This window comes from Hipposideros armiger, unplaced genomic scaffold, assembly GCF_001890085.2.
Source record: "Hipposideros armiger isolate ML-2016 unplaced genomic scaffold, ASM189008v1 scaffold_539, whole genome shotgun sequence".
NCBI lineage: Eukaryota > Metazoa > Chordata > Mammalia > Chiroptera > Hipposideridae > Hipposideros > Hipposideros armiger.
Window position 1 is genome coordinate 386506 of NW_017731889.1, and position 19176 is coordinate 405681.

The following is a 19176-nucleotide window of genomic DNA, read 5'->3' on the forward strand; positions in this document are numbered from 1 at the left end:
GTTAGGAGATAAAGCTGTTGAGCCCTGCCCATGACAGGCATGTCTTATTGCCTGCATTTTGCTTTTTGAAAGAAGGGAGGTAATGTTCACTTCCTGCTCAGTAACTTGCCTGTTTTGGACTATCTTCCCTGAGCTGTCTAGGGTTCTTAGATTGCTTATTGGATTTTACTTATGCGCTCTTGAGAAGAGAATTGTGGATAGACATGACATGTCACTTTCATGTAGGGACATTTAATTGCTTCTGAGACCCTCAGGGGCTCTCTTCCCCTGCCACTGAGCTCACACGGTACGCCTCATTTTGCAGTTCCGGGTAGGCCGGATTTCTCAGTAGGGAGGACAGGTGCCCTGGGGAGTCACTTGGATCCATAGTAGGCTTGGTATGAGGGAGAAATAAACTTTTTTGTGTTAAGCCATTGAAATACTAGGAATGTTTGTTACTGCAGCGTGTCCTAGCCTATCCTGAATTGATACAGAAGCCGTTGGATGTTTGAAGTCAGGGAAAGTCCTGATCTGAATGTCATCTTGGTAGTCTTGAGGATAAGCCTGTAAGATAAGTAGGCTTTATTATTTCCATTTTATAGATAAAATAAAGATACTGAAACTTCAGGGTAGAGCGTGTTCATGTTTCTATCCCTACTGAGATATAACACTTGGATTCACGTCTGGGCTCAGCTCTCTGGACAGGTGATTCAGAAGCTTACCTGGGCACCTTTAAAAACTGTGCATAACATCCACACCTTACCTGGAGTCAGCCACCTTCCCACCTGGAGAGTTGGCGCCGTGATTGAGTCACTGTTATTAATTGGATTGTGTCGTGTTGGAACAGAAAACAGAAGTTGAGAGCACTGCCTTTGAGCCCGAAGATGCCATCCTTATTGGTTGGGTATGTCTCTTTGGACAAAGCCACACTTCCCTTTGCTGTAGAATAAAGAGTTTGCTTAGGATTCTCCAATTCTTCGTGGTGAAAAAGCACCTGCTCTTCACCTACAGCCTCAAGGTCGATTGTCTGTTAGAGGAGGCATGCAGTTAAAAAATGAGCACCTTAGGAAGGCTGGGGGAAAGCAAAGAAGGAAATTTGGTCATTTTGTCCTTCTAGCCATATTCCCAGAGATGGGGTGGGGACGTGGGCAGCACCCATTTCCTATGTGCTGTCTCTGCTGTCCAGAAGCAACTGAAATGACTTCTCACTTTTCTTGCTTCCAAAATTGCAAAGGGAAGAGTACATGGCCAAATGAAGTGGGGATTCTGGGAAGGTCTAGTTCAAATCCCTGTTGGAGTTTAGGGGAGAAAGGATAAATATGACCCCTCTGTTGTCTTCCTGAGTTGAGAACCAATTGAGAAACAGGAGAACAAAATAAAGGTTTTATTATTGACAGAAGCTGGTCTGGGGGAGTGCTCAGGTGTACAGGGTTAATGAGCTTTGTAATACTCCATTTCCAAGTGAGATAAACTTCCCCACCCAGTTACCCACCCAGCTGGGCCTCTGCCAGCCTCCACAACATAGATGCACACAGCCTGCTTAACGGCCAAAAAGTACCCCCTCTGTGGGCAAGCAGATTCAAAAAGACAAGGCCCAGAGTTGCCCAGCCAGTGTGGTCAGCTGGAGAGAGAGGTCAAGGGCGCCACTGCAGGGAAGCTAGTCTTTGTATGGAAACATGAGGCTTGGGGAATGGCGTCCCCCCACACTCCCTTCCATGTCTGACATGCTATGACTAAGTTTTCCCTTCATTTATCACTGTGCTTGTCCATCAGAAATGTACTGCTGATAAAATAATAGCTTACATTTGCTTAATCCTTCTCTGGCTGCGTGCTTCATGTGCGCTGTCTTTAGTCATCAGAGGGTGGCTTTGTGTTTTTATCCATTAAATCTCTGGCTCCACTCTAAGTTTGCCAACAAAGGTGCTCTGAAGTGCCAACTGAAGTGGTGTTTTCGGTTATGTTCACATCTGGTCCCCTTGCCTTCCCCCACCCCACTTTGTACTTCAAACCTTCCTAAAACCACTAGTTCAGTTCACGTAAATGTAACTTTTACAGGGGCTGCCTATACAGGCTTTCATTTGCCTAAAGTGTTCATCTGGGTCCCAGAAATTTGGCCAAAGCGTTGGCCACTGAACTTTTGATCACTGTTCATATGGGCCAAGTTATAGGGAGAGCAGTCCCCCTTCCAGCTCCAGCTCCACACACTGTCCGGCCCACTCTGGGCACAAGCATTTTAGTAAATACACTAGTCGTAAGGCACTTAGATAAACTGTTGAAAGTTTATTCATTTCATTTGGCTGCGCATAACCTTCTTTGGCCACAAGAGAATCTTGGTATTCTGTTTAACCTCTCGCGGCCTTTGTTAAGGCATTGTCTGTACTTTGGGGCCACACAGTTTAAGTAGGACACTTGGATAAAGTCCAGAGGAGCTCAGCAAAAATTAATAAAAGCATGGAAATAGGCACCGCGAAGCATGGAAAAGCGCGGAAGAGGCACTGAGGTTGTTAGTCCTACCGAAGGGCAGACCTGGCAGGGGTGGTGGGGGTGGGGAGGTCATCTTGAGAGATGTCAAGTTGGTGAAAAGTTCCCTTGTGGACCCTGGAGGATGAGGTCCTGTTTCTCTCTCTTTGAAAGTCTAGAAAAGAAAGAATGGTGGGTATAAATCTTAGAGGGCAGAAATGCCAGTTTCTAGTAAGCGGGAAAGTGTATATAAAGTGTTCACAGAAAAATACTCACGGTGAAAGGAGCCTTTGCATATCTGCCCGGCCTGGTTGGATTTCTGCAGCCCTTGCTGCCCCAGGGCCTCTTATCACACATATCTCGTTTTGCTTTGTAGTAGACTGAATACCCTAAGAAAACACATCCAGCTTTCAGACACTACTAAGTCATCGTATATATTGACGTCGTCGTCAGCCACACATAGGGGGCTGGTGAACAATTGTGATTTTTAGCAGGCATCTACTCTGCTGGCTACAATATATTAGTAAATTGTGTAAACATCTTACGTGTCACTGAACTTACCAGAATTTACAATTTTTTCTCCCAACAACACTGTAAACTCCTGAAAGGTGCGGTCAGAGGTTTATTCACATGTGTGTGTACAGCAGCACCCTGTGGGGTGCCTTCACTGACAAGAATGTAGGATATATTGTGTTGTCGGAAAAGTCACAACGCATTTTTGCAACAGAAAACATAGAAAAAATACATTGTGACTTTTCCGACAACCCAATATTTACTGACTTGCCAGGTTGGACCAAGGGAGGGGGTGTGAAACGAGAATGTGCATTCCCAAGGGAGACTTACCAGTGACTTCCTTTAAACCCATGACAGGGAAACATCTGTGTCAGATGGTTTCAGCACAGCCCTGCCTCGAAACAAGAGGATGGCTGAAGGAGAGCCTCTTGAAGCAGTTTCCAATCCTGTGATTCCAAGTAAAACACAGCCACTCTTACTCCTTGGAGAGACCGCTTAAAAAGTCATTTTAGCCCAGCATTGTGTAAGGGAACCAGTCCGTGCTCTGCTTCCCGTCATTTACCAGCCTAATATATAGGCTGCCTTCTCCTTATCCTTGGCAATATCAATGGGCAGTATTGACAAGGAGGAACAGGAAAGTGAAGAACCAGAGAGGAGGTGAGCTCAGCTTTGAGAAAACTCCAGGAGCCACGTTTACGTCAGAAGCACAATGAAGTACCTGGAGAAGGAGCGTCAGGAGGGAGGAGCTGATGGTGACTCACGACATGATGAATAGTTCTGATTCCTTAGGAGTGTTGTGTGGAGTAAGTGGGAAAGTGTATATAAAGTGTTCAGAACAGTGCTTGGCACATAGTTTAATAAATGTAAGTAGTATTTGTGGCAGGAGTTATTAGTGTTATTATTCTTATTAGTATTACAGATTATTAATAATCAACAATCAAGTACTATTATTAATCTTTACTATTAAAATGCATACTCTAATTACAAGTCTGGCACAAGGAACAGCTATTTACAAACGCTTGATTTGTTGCTGATATTGAGAGCATATTGGAACAGGCACATATGTATACAACGATTTGTAACTGAAGGTTAGTCTGAAGGGAAGCTAGAGGATCTTTGAGTCAATATTCGTCTGTGGAAGACTACTCATGACTTTATAAAAGTACAGTGTTCCCTCACTACTTCCGGAACGTGGCTGCTGTATGAAGAGGGGCTCCTGTGGTGAGTTGTCATAGAATCACAGTGCCAGTGGAAACCTTAGAAACCATTTTAAGTTTTTTGTTTGTTTGTTTTTAATACAACACAATGCACAGGTCTTAAGTGTTCAACTTGATGAATTTTTGACGATTGCAAACACGCTGACACAGATAGAGAACATTCCATCACCCTAGTGAGCTTCCACACACCCCTTTCCAGCAGTGCCTCCCCTGCCCCGGCAGCCTCTTCTGTGAGACCATGGCAGAGGTGAGGCAAAGGGGCACCAGGACTGAGTCGCTTGCCGCAGGACCCAGTTAGCCAGTTGAACTTTCTGGATCCCCATGTGGGAACCCGGAACCCATGGTGGCCTCCCTGATGCCATTCCCATTTTTATTTGAAGCCTTAATGCTATCACCTACCCATAGCTTGATTGCCTTAAAGTCCTGCATTTTTCTCTGAGGCTTTGATTATGAAAAATGGTGTTAATTCACCCAACTGGGAAAAGCCTTTATTACCTTTGCTAGTGCCTTTCATATCTAGAGAGAATTTAACTCATTTTTTTTCTCTTAAACGAATTGGCTTTTATGGTATATCTTTGGCTTACATCAAACTATTCTCTAACTTTTAGGGTTCCTGGCTGCAAAAAAATAGTCTTGCTCCATGGTGTGTTTCTAGATAGGCCAATGGAATGCCTCTTTGCAAAATTGTGCTTTGATAGATAGAATTTAAACCTATGCCCCAGCTTTATCCCGAAGATGCCTCTTCACCTCTAATTTCTCCATTATTTAGCGTGTTCTGAAAGCTTTCCAGCAGAGAGTGCAAGTTTAAATTACTATAGCACGTTATATACCTATGTAAGTACATTAGGAAACAGTATTGTGGTGATTAATTCAATAAATGGCGTTTTTCACTTTGTGAGACCTTTGATTACATTGATGCTCCAGCACAGTACTAGTCATTATGTAGATACTGCAGCCTTTTTAGTTAAATATTTACCAACAGGTACCTTTACTCGCTTTCTCCGTAAAGCAAGATTATCAACCCTGGGACTTCGGCTAGCATTTCATATCAGTAATTGTATCCTTCCTGTCACCTTATCCTGGTGACAGGATAGTTTTTATGGGTCCTCACCTATTATTTCCACCCTCTACTGTGATGAAACATCGTTAGTGCTGGAAGCTGTATTCTGTGCACCGCAATGGACCACAAGTGGAGAGTGAGGCTTATCTCCATGGCTCTGGGGATTTCCTTGGGCAGTGTTGGTCCTGGATGGTGAAAGGCACTTCAGAAATTTGGAGAGGTGTTATTGTTTCAGTCTGCCCATGTTAGGACATACCAGTATTTTCAGGTTTTTCAGTGTTCACTGTGAATCTAATAAACCCCTATAGTTAGAATTATAATTTGTAAATTAAAAGTAGAGGGGCTTTCCATTGTGTTTGAATAAAGGATGCGTTAACAGGTGAAAAAATAGAGTTCCCTTTCATGTCGGTTTTTTTTTTTTTTTTTTTTTGTAGATAAGTTCTCTTGGGGCCTGTGAGTCAGATTCTAGGAATTCTTTTTCAGCTCCACCTTTGATGGAATAGCTGACAGTAGTCAGATAGTGCGGGCTGGGCTCTGATCTGTTTCCTTAAAAGGTTAATTCAGTTAAATTTGTACTGGAAGTGGATTAGGGAAAATACCGTATCAAAAGTGTCCCTGTATTTCTTAACAGCACAACACCAGGATTACTTTTCAGTAGATGGATTGTGTTCTTTTGAAAAGTTGGAACCTGTACTGTCATTTGGTTCATTGCTCTCTACTTAAGTCCCCATCTTTTATACTAGGAAATTTCAGAATGGGATCTTTATTTTGGTACACCATTGCTTCTTTTCTGAGTTATGAATCATCCCTGATTTGGAGAGGATTTTTCCCTTGGTGATATTTGAAAACACATTTATGAGGACAGAAATTGTTTTGTTTTGTTTTTGTTTTGGCAGGGGGTTGTTTTGTTTGTCTTTTTAAATTTTATTGGGGAACAGCCATGGTCATTGGCTACACATTGCTTTCATGTGACAATGGCACAGTTGACTCTTTTAGGGAGAGCGCAGCTCACAGTGGCCCATGCAGGGATCAAACTGACAACCTTGGTGTTATCAGCACCACACTCGAACCAACTGAGCTAATTGGTCACCCCTTGTTTTGTTGTTTTGAATCTTCAGGCTTCTGTCCCCTGTTTATTCTAAAACACGATTTTACTACTTTCGCTTAGATTAGATTGAAACTACTCGATTGGTTTAGCACATCAGTAAGTATGGTGACCTGTAATTCTTCACCACTGCACAGAAACAGACAAGCGAAGAATTCAAATAACTGTCTTTGCTTGTGAGCCCATCTGAACTGCTGTCTCCTAGAAGTTGGCCATGTCTGTGAGGGTTCCTCACTCCATGGCCAGACGAGTAAACCTGGTTTACCGTAAAGTGCATCTGTTTGTTTTGTGTTGTTCCCAGGTGTGTTGGTGTTTGTTGCCACATGGAATACCCCTGCCGCTTCCAGAATGCTTCTGCCACCACCCAGGAGATCATTCCTCATCGGGTCTTTGCCCCAGTGTGCCTCCAAGGTGCCTGCCAAGGGACTCTTCTGCCACTTGTCCCTCCTTGCCTCTCAGCAGCATACTCTGTCCTGAGAACACACCCGTTCTCCAGGCTGGATGTGCTCGTCGTGCCTGCCAACTTTCCAAGTCTGGGGATGGCCAGGTATGTTGTTCCGCTGTGACACGTCAAGAGAATATGCTTTGAAAAATTCTTGGGCTGTTTCTTGCTTTCCCTGAGCTCTGTCAGAGCTGTCATTTGATTAGGATGGAAGGGCCATGATGGCTCGTACTTGGACATCTCATTGCTGCCCTGAGGGATAGTTTGTGTATAGGCTCCACCATGCATGAGCCTTTGGGTGTCTTGGGCTCAATTCAGCTGCCATAACAATAAAATCACATTGTTGCTGGGATTAGGAACACATTGTGCCCCCAGAGTGATGTACGTTGGATCGTGGCTGATCAGTGGCTGGTTAGCTTAGGTGGTGAGAGCTTAATGCTCATGAGCCCAAGGTCATGACTCTGAGCAGGGTGACACAGCTTGGTGCCAGGGCCATAGGCTGCTTGCCTAATCCTGGCCAGCTGTCTCATCCATTCTTGCCATTGGTCACAAGGGCAACAACTTGAGAGTCCCTGTGTCAGAGAGACTGTAGATGGATCAGTGTAAATCCATCACCAGAAAAACAGCTCAAAGCAGATGGCTTACTGGGGGTAGGGTGAGGGGAGGGGAGGGACATGTTTTGCCACTAATTTTTAGTACAATAAATACGTTATTCTTGTTGTCTTAGTTTGTTGCCCATAGAAAATCAAGACCTGCAAGTTGAACCTTTCCCTGCATATTATTTACACCTAAAATTCTTTCATTTGTGCCATTGCTCATTCAGTAATAGGTAGCTATGTTTCACTCAGCATTTTACTTGGTTATGTACTCAGGAGTTTACTTGGTTATATTTCTGTTTGAAAAGTTTTAATCATTAACAGCGAATATGCTTGACTAAGGATGGGAAAAATAAGCTCATCAAAACATGTGACTTCAGGTTTTTCCCTATTAGTCAAGGAAATTCCTGCTGCCAATTAATTTCCGTGCTTTTGAACAGCTGTCATTTGTGGTGTTTTACCTGAAAACTGCACACATTCTTTGTAAAACCCATGAGCAGAAAAGAACTGACCAGAACATTTGCTTTTGATCTTTACTACATACGAATACTTTTAAACAGCTGGCTGCCTTAATCCTTGAGGAGGTCTGAGAAAGTCATTTAGACTGATTTTTATCCTATATTTATGAAGATAATGGGAATGTAGAAACTAGGATAATTATATATATTTGGTTACATGCATCATATAATTGTCTTGGATGTCTATATATAGAATTTGTCTTAACAAGGGGGCTTCTCTGGTCCCTTTGAAGAGTCTGCTGGACTTAATTTAAGCAGAATTATTGGCAAAGAAAGGGTCGTTCATTAAATGTTTCTCATTTGTACACAGTTTTGCGGGGCCATGTTTATTTGGGAATTTTTAGCACTTTATGAGAGTTGCAGTTTTTCAGGGCGTGTTTTCTAACAGTTCCAAGTTCTGACCTGAGGGAACCAAAAGCAGAGTATTTTTCCTACCGAGGACCTTATTTTCTATAGCTCTTTCCTGACATCAGTCTGCCAAAACCAGGGTTTGTTGACCTGCAGGCCATTCTATAAAGCTTTTCTTTTCAAGTTTGCAGGCCCAAGCAGGTAGGCTGTATGTTTGCTGCTTTTTGAGATATTTAAAGTGATTTAAACATGCTTAACTCTGTATTTTTAAAGCAATAAGCCTAAGAACCCTAAGGCCAAATGGTACTGGGCACAAATGTCAAAAAATGTGATGGTGATAATAACTTAGGAGCAACAAGACTGCTTTTATGCACAAGAGAACTGTACATTTAAAAATTTGTGGTTGGTTGTCAAATATCATTTATTTTCCATTTTCCCCCCTTTCTTTTAAGACTGTGGAAATAGTCCTAGATATTTTTCTGGGCTTAGTTACTGTTCCCTGTGTTTGAGCCACGGAGCGGGGATTGTGGTAGCTTCCCCGGCCAGTTGGGGGGTGGGGGAGTTCTCTGTCTGTCCTGACTCTGACCTACATTGATTCCACTTGCTTGGCGTGACTTTCTCAAGATCCTAACACCTTGAGCCATGTGGGACCGAGTGGGGTTTATGATTCAGTTGGCTCCTGGGGCCCTGCTGCCTTCCTTCTAGTCAAGGCTTTGCTTGGGGCTTTGTAAAGCAAAGCTGGAACAAAGATGACACTCTTGCAGGTCACCTCGGTGCCCTAAACAGGAACAGAGAAATCCCAAGGCTGGTAGGAGCCGTCTGGAAAGACCTCCACATTGGAACTTGCCAATGCCCTGTTAGTTGTTATGCACTAGAGAGCAAAGGACTTCTTGGTAAATTAGATGGTTCTTCCCCGAGTCCACACTTTATAAGCATGTATGCAAGATTCTAAATTCCATACCTCTGGACTTCTTTAGTGATTAAGTCTTAAACCTAATGAATACCATTTTAGCATTCTTTTTTTAGTAAATGACATTAAACATTCCCACATGAACTGAAATGGATAAATTATTAATAACCATGTTAAAGAGTTTTTAAATTTTTGGATGATCTGCATAATGACTGCACTGTATTTTAAATATTACATATCATGGGTTGTCTGAATAACCTTAAAACTCTCCCTGAGTCTGTTTTTGAGCCTGATTCTGGTATTTCAGTGAAGGGGGTAAAAACACATTTGTACAACCTGAATGTATAAAAATTACAAATCAATTTATAAGAAGGTAAATAATATACAGTAATAGAATATCAATACTGCACTTCCTGATTTTTGTCACCTAGTAATATAATAGGGCCCATTACCTATCAACACCTGCCTCCAATCCTTTTCTGAATCACTGTTCTAGGGAAGAGATGCTTTTATTCTATTCTGATTCTGAGAAAAATCACCAGTTTGTCTTTAAAACACTACTGAAAGTTCCATTCCCATACTTTTCTCATTTAGTAAGTGTGGGCTTTCTGTTTTGTTTATTTTTCCCTTCCACGCAGGCTGAATCTGCCATATAAGGAGCTGTGGAGTGTACATTTCTTGGATTGTATAATATGATGTCTATACGAAGATGTGAATGCATTTTAAATGGATCTCCACTGTATAGAACAGCTCTCTCTGTGTCGGTGTAATTAGTGTTCCGCCATTTTCAGTGCATGTTCGTATTTTCTCAGGTGTCTCGGCTAGGGATTGACTAGTAAGCCTAATTTCCTAAGTATTGAGAAATACATGAAAGGAGCCCGTCATCATGCTTACACTCTTTGTTATAATAATAATAATGTTAATGGAATAATATCCTGGAACCAGATTTATGACAGTTGCTTAAAAATTAACACCTCAGTCTTACCTCTGAATGTGTTTATAATAAATGCTTTCCTTCATCATTTGTCTTTCAGCAGTTCACAATTACATGTCACGGGACATAATTAGGCTGGCACAACTACCTTGCTGACATCCAAATGCATTCTTTTTCTCCTGTCTTCTATCTGAATTTCAAGAATCTCCTACAAACCATTTCAGAGTGGTTTTATGTATGTTTAGAGCTCTGAATAAAAAAGCCGAGTCTTCTCTGTCTCTGCTTCCCAGCTCAACCAATCACAAGTAGCTATAGTCCTGGTCCCACTGGGAATACTGGAAAAACAAACAAACAGACAAACAACAAAGCAGCAGTGTGGTTGATGATAGGTAGCAAATTCTGCTTTGACCTTTTTGTTACTGGTTCTGTACCAGCTTGTCTTGTTCATCTGTTCATTGTTTGTTTACTCATTCTTGCAATACATTTCTATTACGCACATAATGTATGCCAGGTAGGATTTAAGATGCTGAGTCTACAAGGATGAACAAGATTGATGAGATCTCTGTCCGCACGGAACTTACATTCTACTCAGGGGAGAAAATAGTGTACATAAAAAAACAAATAATTCAGATATGTGCTATGAAGAAAATAAAACCAAGTAAGTAATAGAGCGACTTGGGATAGGTAGCATTGTTTGGGTGGGGAGGCAAAAGCTGCTTTAAAGAGTGACATTGGCAGTGAGACTGGATGACGGGAAGGAGCCAGCTTTGTGACAGCTTCGTGGAGAAGCAACCCAGGCTGAGAAAGTTCAAGCCCAAAGGCCAAAGGTGGGAACCCTTATAATGGCCTGGAGGAGCCGAAAGAAGGCCCGGATAGCTGTAGGGCACTGAGCTTTAGAATGACTTTCTTCACCCCCTCCTTAAACTCATTTAAGGAGCTGGGAGAGTCTACGGTCCATCTAGGCTTGGGTCATCTGAGCCAGGCACACACCCATATGAGGAAGAGTAAGAGGGAGCCATTGAGAAATGGCAGAAGTGGAGTAGGGATTGTTGGTTCCAGGCAGTCAGGTGTTACGGGGAGACACTTGTAAGAGGGCAACTCTTCTCTCGGTTTTCTGGGGACCATCAGAAAACTGTCTTGTGATGGACTTGTTAGAAGCTGACTTGGCTGAGTAGCTGCTGTCCTTGAGTGGAATTCTCCATTGCCAGGACAGGAGACTACCTGGAGCCCAGACTGGCAACTGTCCTTTGTGGTCTCAGGTCACCATGTTTCCTCTCCTCAGGGGCTGCTGACTGATTCCTTGCAAGCTTTTTGGACACAGTAGGTCACTGGGAGGGAGGCTGTGTTTATACGTTTGCTTATCCTAATTACTGAGCTTTTAAAAGACTGAACAAAAATAGGATTGATAAATAAAGAGCATAGAGAAATAATAGTCAATTACTTAAATATCTTCAGTGCACTTCATAGTAGAGAAAAACTATAAAGCTCCCTATTACACATGGCTTATTCTTAAAAGATTTGATTGTGCAATGAAAGGCTTCTTCTGAATGCTTATAATAGTTCCTGACTATTGCATGCACGGTTTTCTTAAGTACCTCAATTTGCAAATAAATGGTGTGCACATACATGCCCAAGAATGAATGTAATCAGCTTTCTCTCCTCCCCTCCTCCTGGCATGAGACTGGGTGTTGTCCTGTTTATTCTTATCTCCCAGCCAATGTGTAATAGAATCAGCAAAACATAACATGCTGGGACAAAGGGCTTCTTGTTTCCAGCCTTCTAATTGTGCTTCTTTCTGCCGGGAAGGAAGCAGTCATAAATTTCTGTCATTATCTTAAATAGCAAGGTTTCACAGCTTTGGGAATTTTTCTTTGCTTGTTCATTGTTAGCTTCTACTTGAATTTTTTTGATCCCCAAACCAAACCTCCATACTTTCAAACAATCCTTCCTTTAAATGTCAGGGGATGTGACCATAGTAATTCTTACCTTCGGGAATCTGATTTGAGCTGTAAATTAATGTACCTTTCTGTTCACCCAGGCTGCCAGCTCCTCTGCTCTCTGATGTGCTGAGAATTTGGGGGTCTGTGTGTGGGTTTTATTTCTTTGGGATTGTTGTTTATTTCCCAGACTTGAATAAATACTCAAATTTCTTCCTGCATGGATTGTTTTAAAAAATATTTTGAAGGGCATTTCTTGCCCATGTTTTCTTCCCAGCATAACTTTCTCCGTTTTTTCAAACAGGTGGGTGACAGTGATAGAAAGCAGCGCATACCATCCTTTTTTTTTTTTTTCCTGTAAAATTGTAAGGCTTTGTGTACTGGCCCCCCTGCCATTGTGTAGGGATGAGCAAACAGAGCTCCTGGTGAGTCCCAAGGTCTGGAAAGCTAGCTTAGGCCCCCTCTCAGGCATCCCCTTTGGTGCTTTCTTTGTGTTCACTGCTCCATTTTGTTTTCTATTTTTATTTTTCTTCTTGAGAAAATTATTTGACTTTGTTAATCCCTCATATTTTATAGAGAAGGCATTTCCCCTGCTAATGTGTTCTGGTTCTTTCCTTTTTCTTCTTTGAAATAGGAACTGGTGTTTCTGAAGTGATGTTCTTCTGGAACTCAGAAAGCCCTGACTGATTATTTGGTTAGTCTTGACAAAGCCATTTGTACTGAGTGAGGCTGGTAGTGAGAAGGCATGTGTATGCTGCATTCTTTACGGGGCAGGTGCAGGAGGATAGATGATGTCCCCAAATCACTTAGAGCTGGGGAGTCAGAGAAAGAAGTCAGGGTCTCGTTCTGGGATGGCTGGCAGAGCCTGGGGTTCAGACTTAGGCAAGACTGATCTGTAACCCTCTTGGAGGTGTATATTTGCTTCAGGGGCGCCCCATGGGAGTCATGGTGACATGGAGTCTACGTGAAGATTAGAGGTCCCTGTGGGCTCATTTTGAGGCAGCCACAGAGTCTGGGTACCAGGCAAATTCCTGGATCACAGGAGTATGTTGGGGCCAGGCTCTCTCTTCTGTTGAGACAGCAGGCAGAGTGAACTCATAGCTTTTGGCTTAGCCAGAATCTTCTTCTTGCCATCAAACAGCTGTGCTGCTTGTCAGATCCAGAAGTAGTATTTTATCATCATTACGCCATGATTCCTCACCCTCTGAAAGATTACGCTTAAGTGTTTTGTTTTCTTTGAACTGTTCTCCACACACATAGACTGACAGTCTTACCTTCAGAGAACACTGCTGGGGCCATCCTTCAAGAGAAGTTGTCAGGCCTTTGAAAGGCCTTCCTGAAGCAATCATCCCTCTACCTACATGTCTAATCTTCTCTCTCTCTATTGATGTCATCGTAGGCCCCTAATCTTTTCCAGCCCTTGAGCCTGAGATGGCCATTCGGCACTACCTTTCCATTTTTCCATTGCAAAGAAAAGTCTTTTATTTTTCTCCTCGTCCCACTTGTTTCTCTACAGAAGCATCATTGCTGAACAGAGCATACAGTGGGTGAAAAATAACAATGGAATTCAGTGTGCCAACTTGCCGAATTGGAATAGTCCCAATCTTGCAGGTTTTCACTCCTCAGACCACTACAAATGGTCTGAGTGAGCAAATGCTACTGGCTTCTGGATGTGTTATGATGTATGTGGGCATGGAGCTGTGCATGTCTTTCTTTGAAGGCTAGACTCCTTTTGGGGAGAACACCAACTCTGGAAACGGTCCTCAAGCAAGGCACAATGTATGAGTGGCTCTGTTCGGAGGGAACATTCCATCTGGTGTGTCACAGCCAGTATGCTGCTGGAACCCACCGATATCTGAGCCTCAGAGGCCTGTTTGCACAAAGTGGGTAAGGAAGACATTGCCTTATAGCTTTACCCCACCCCTAATATGTCATTGGAAGGTTATCCCAGCTACCTTTTTCTAAAAAGAAGTGTCCGCTTTAAGGGGCCAAAGGAATGGCCTTAAATGTGAGGAAACTCTCATTTAAAAAATGGATTACTTTTTAAAAATTGAATTCTTTGTGGGGTTTGTGGGTACAAGGCAGAAGTCAACCCTGACTTAATCTGAGTAAAGCTCAAAGTGGAACATGTTCTATTTCTTGGTTAACTAACCATGCTATTTATAGAGGTGAGTGCTCAGAACGTCTAGACATTGTTCCAGGAAGACAGAATGCCAATCTGCCCTTCACCTTCCCAGTGAGCTCGCTGAAAATAACCACCTCCTCTTCTCACTGTGAAATGGAAAGCTTAGAATTGCATTTCAGGGGAGTGTGAATGATACTTGGCTCCTGGGCCAAGACTTAGGATGGACAAGGAGCAGGGGATGCTCTTGAAAGCCACTAGTGATCCACCAGTGGGCCTCCGTTCCTCAGGCCAGCTTGCTAGGCTGTGGGAGCTATGGATGGTGGCTCCTGGTTTTTGAGTTGGTGTCCTCTCAGACCCTTGAGAACCTACTTGGAGAATGAGTCAGCTGCAGTTTCTGACTTTTATCATGCATGTGCACAATTGCCGAACATCCTATTGAAAGTTGGTAGTTGGATAGGGCTGGATGGGCAAAGCCAAGAATTCATTCAGTAGATACCTATCAACTGACAGAGGTGATGAATGCTGATGAGTTTGTGGCTACAAGGAAATAGGAGACCTTTAGCCTAAATCACGGCTTGTTATATAGTAGGTTCCAAGGAAGACTAGTTTTGTGGAATTTTAATAATGTGGGAAAAGGAACTGTGGGCTAATTAGTTTAGGAAGTGAATGGATTAAACCAAGTTAAAAGGAATCTTTATTGGAGGGCTTCTAAGAAAACCTTTACTTTCCTTATTATCCTGATTTAATACTATACCTTGGTATATATGTGCATCTCAAAGACAGGACCAGAATATGCAACATTCGCCTAGATGTATGTCTAGGGATCCCTCTTCATAGTGTGTATTTCACGGGACCATTGTGGTCCCCCAAAAAACCACCTCCTCGAAACATACTTTGTGAATTATTCTATTCAGAAATACCTTGGAGTCTGTTGTATAGCTGGCTATGCAATCTAGCTTTCATTGTCAGTGGCAGTGAGGACCTGCTTTGTGTCAGGCATTGGGCAAGGGCCTTGCTTTATCTCAGTGAGGAAAATGGGCTCACAGTTCAGAGTAGGGTCCCCACACAAGGGAAGAAACAATTATAAAGGAAGTTCTGTCATTTCTCTCTGCACCCCAGTGGATTGGCTAGAGACCTGGGATCCCTTCAGCCACCTGGTGCCACCACGGAGACTGTGATTCAGTGGGTTGGGGTAGGGTCTTGGCATCTGATTCAGTGGGTTGGGGTAGGGTCTTGTCACCTGGAATGTTAACACATCCATCTGCCTAGATGATTCTGCCACAGGTGTTAGAAAGCAGTGCGTGTTTGGTAGGGACAGTGTGGGTATCTCTAGAGAGGTAGGTATCTCCTGGAAAGCTTGCATGGACTCCATATCCTGACGTCTTCTCTCAGATGAGAATGTCAGACTGAGGAAGGAGGATGGTGGGGAAGCTCTCTGGTGGTGCTCCCTGCTTGTGTTCCTGAGTTGCTGGGCCCAGTGACAGGTTGGGATCCAAGGCAAGTCACTGAGCCTCCCTGGCCTAGTTTTTTTCCTCTGGAAAAGTAAGGGGCTGATTGAGAGTCGCCTGCAGAGTGTTTTAGACTAAGCCCCAACATTCTTTGATTTAATTGGGTTGGAGTTTTTATTTTGAACAAGGGTAAGGGTGATTCAATTTCGTTCAGCTATTTACATACACATATATTTTCTGTTTGATGTTGAGGTAGATCATAAGCCTGTGATTTTCTTGTACTCCTTGGGCCCTGGGCAGCAGTAGGCATTTAAATTTTCGGCCCTCAGGCAGAAGGCTCAGAAGGGGCCTCTCCTACCCGCGTTAATTGCAAAATAGATGTCAAGGGCAAGGGCTCCATCCTTGCCTAATAATCCCTCCGCTGTACTCACCGTCCATGCAAACCAGCATCCGAGTCCCAAGTCAGGAGTGGGCTTCGCGGGTGAGGCCTTCCTTCAGCCAGGCAATCTGCCTCTTAAGACCCCTGGCCCTGCCCAGTCAGAGTTAGCAGCTAACTGCTCTCCCACCCCTGTTTTAGCCTCCAGATAGCTCCATTTGCAAGCTAATAAGTTGCACGGACATATGTTTGAACAGTTGTCAGGCTTGTCTGCCGCTCAAACTGGGCTTTGGTTTAAAACAAACAACAACAGAGAACCCAGAGGGTGGGATGATGAAGACATTTCAGTTGTACCTGCAGGTGGTGGTGTTTTGACCTTGACAGTCAGTCTTAAACGACCTGTCAAGCACCTTTGTGTGCTTCTGGGCACACCCACCTGGAAGATATTATATCCCCTGAGCTTTATGTGCCCCAGCAGGCAGGCACCAGGTCCTGGGATTTTGTTTTCATCGATGGAGGGTTAATGCATGCATGGCAGGACTCTGCTTAGAGGGGCCCAGCTACAAATGCTGTTTTCATTTAATTCCCATTTTTCTTCTTCCTTGGTCTAACCCTCCCAGCCCCCGGGCCCTCCCTCCATCCCCTCCAGACTCCCTCCACCCCCAATCAGCCTTCCCTGCTCTCTCATCCCCTCTGTTTGGCTTCAAACCATTTCTTCCTGGCTTTGATATCCCCTTGCAGAGCTGCAAGCAATCAGGGGATTATGGGCCCCAGGGCTCAGCAGGGCACACTGCCTGGTAGGGGCTCAGGCCCCAGTCCCCAGGCCAGGGCAGGAATTCAGACCCAGAAAGCCTGGGACCCTCCACCCCAATCCCGTGCTTGTCCAGGTGACCAGCTCCCCTGGGTGGACGGGTGGGGGGCACCTCCCCAGCGTAAGTGCTGTCCAGGGGGTCCTCTTCAGGAATGATTCATATCCTGTGTGGTCCAGGTTACCTTGGTTGCATCTGTTTGAATTTTATCTTTTTAATCTTTTGAGTCTCTCCCCTTTTCTCCAAGGCCATACAAACTGGTGCTTAGAAGTTGGGGTGAGGAAAGTGAATGGACAAATGAAAGGAGCCCATGGGATTCAGCCTCGTGCCTACCAGTGCTTGGATAGGTGCAAGTCATTTGAGGAGACGGGTGGTGGCTCCTTACCTACCCAGGTAACGCCTCTTCCTTGGCTTCCATGTGTAAGGCCCAAGCTGTTGAAGGAAAGCTACACTGTTTCTAAAGGCAGAGATGAGAAAAAGGGTGCTTGTTCTCAAGACCAAATGTACATCTTATCATCTGTAACACTTCCTCCCAAGTCTGAAAGAACTAGGCCCCGATCTGGGTACTTCCCTCTCCAATATTGTCACTAGCAGTGGGTTCCAGCATTCAGTTGGCTTACAGAGGAGGAGGAGATGTCTGTGCCTGGTCTTCCAGATAACTTCACTGAGCCCTGACTTGGGAGCTGAGAGGAAGACCAGTGCTTATCCAGCCGTCCCCTCATACCCGGGGACCCTTCCCAGGCCATGGCAGTGCGTCACACACTGTCTCCCTGTGGGGACACAGACCACTTCCTCCTCAGCCCCCTGCCCTAGGGGCACCTCTGTATTGGAATCTTATTACTTAGCTTTGGCCCAAGTCCTTCCCTGGGGTGTCCAGTAGGAATGAAGAGGAGAGGAGGCTGAAGGGGTGCGGTGTGAGTGGCTGGTCCCAGAATGGAAGAGAAGCAGAGACATAGATGAGAATGGCATGCACATGTGTGTCCCTGCCCTTCCCGACCAGCTGCCCCCCGTTGGGTTAGAGCTCTGTTTGGTCCGGGCTGGTTGAGTTGGGTTTCTGTCATTTACAACCCAGGGCCCTGACCAGTTGACAAGGACTACTTCTTTTTTGCCTCTACAAACAAAAGCACCATTAGACGTTAGGCTGCAGAAAGGAGTCAGAGGCTTTGAGCAGCTCTTGATCCTTCACCTTCCAGCCTTCCAATTCTTTGATGACAGCGCTCCCTGACTAACTCTCCACAGTCTGCAGAGTATCCTCGTGTACTTTTTCTCTCTTTTGATCCTCACAGATAAGCTCCCTGTCCTTCCCTGGCCCAGCTGTCACAGGCTCCTGACAGCTTTTTCCAAGACGAGCCCTGGCGTGGCTCTCCCCAGCCTGTCAGGCTTGGAGTGCCTGCTACTCAGGGAGGCCTCTCTGCCCAGCCCCTCCCATGATTTTCCATCCACCAGGCAGGGCACACTCTGCTTTGTGCCTAGCTGAGTAGTTGGTCTTGTGGGGTGATGAGTTCCAGCAGGTGCAGACAGCTGGGATCAGGGCCGAGGCTTCTGTGACTCTTGGCATCTGAGGTGTAGGGCGAGTGGACCCTAAAGATGGGTTGTTTGTTTGAGCTGAGCAGTACGATCCTGTACACCCACGCATGGGCTGTGCGCAGCGCTGGGCAAGCCCCAGGCAACCAAGTGCACGTAGTGCCCTGTCGTTTTGCTGACTTCTCCTTGGTTTCCGTTTGCACACCGTGCTGTTACTTCGTGCTTCTGCAGAGCCCGCGTGCATCCTTTGCCCCTCGAGGTGATGGAAGGGGAGCACAGACTGTGGAGCCAGTCCAGCTGTGCTGCTGACCACCCTGAACCCCTGCCCAATTTCTCATTTGTTAAATCTCTGGGACTGCTTACCCACCTCCAGGCCCCTGGCGTGCACTAGATAAGATTATATATAAGATGTCTGGCACATAGTAGGCCCTCTGCAAATATTACTCCCTTGTTCAGTAAGCTTGGAGAAATTTGGTAGTTCTGTGAGTCAAAAACTACCTAAGATTTGTTGCTCATTATTGTGAATGACAAACTTTAAGGTTCCTACCAACCCAGAATGCCCATGCTTCCCCGAAATAGTAGCTCCACGGATAAACTTAAGATAGGTGTGATAAGTTACAGTGGGAGAGTAAAAACATGAATGGTTTGTTACAGAGAGTTGAGTCTAGATCACTCAAATTGTACAAATGGAATCTCTTAACTGACTGAAGAAGCATTTTAGAGCAGCAGCTACATTCTTATTAGGTCTTCCTTCAAGTATGTAGCTTAAACTTTAGTTTACATGGTAACTTATCAAATGCTCCCCGCCCCCGCCCACCTTCCTAGATGATTCTGCCACAGGTGTTAGAAAGCAGTGCGTGTTTGGTAGGGACAGT

The 19176-nt window shown here is 44.5% G+C and overlaps 1 protein-coding gene and 1 long non-coding RNA gene across 24 annotated transcripts in view; one reads left to right on the forward strand and one right to left on the reverse strand.

The window, feature by feature from the left end:
- The window catches only part of AOPEP (aminopeptidase O (putative)), a 433403-nt gene that overhangs the window by 78452 nt on the left and 335775 nt on the right, over positions 1 to 19176 (forward strand). For all 23 annotated transcript variants that reach the window (XR_002126899.1, XR_002126900.1, XR_002126898.1 and 20 more), the window contains exon 5: positions 6636 to 6881. Coding sequence is in view for 12 of the 23 variants with exons in the window: in XM_019668789.1 (XP_019524334.1) it covers positions 6636 to 6881 (246 nt within the window). In the remaining 11 variants the exon portion in view is untranslated. The remainder of the gene's footprint in view (positions 1 to 6635; positions 6882 to 19176) is intronic.
- LOC109396728 (uncharacterized) lies at positions 1826 to 3603 on the reverse strand. The gene is made up of 3 exons (XR_002126907.1): positions 3283 to 3603; positions 2716 to 2828; positions 1826 to 2614 (listed from the first exon to the last, which is right to left on the reverse strand). It is a non-coding gene; the product is annotated as an uncharacterized LOC109396728 (long non-coding RNA).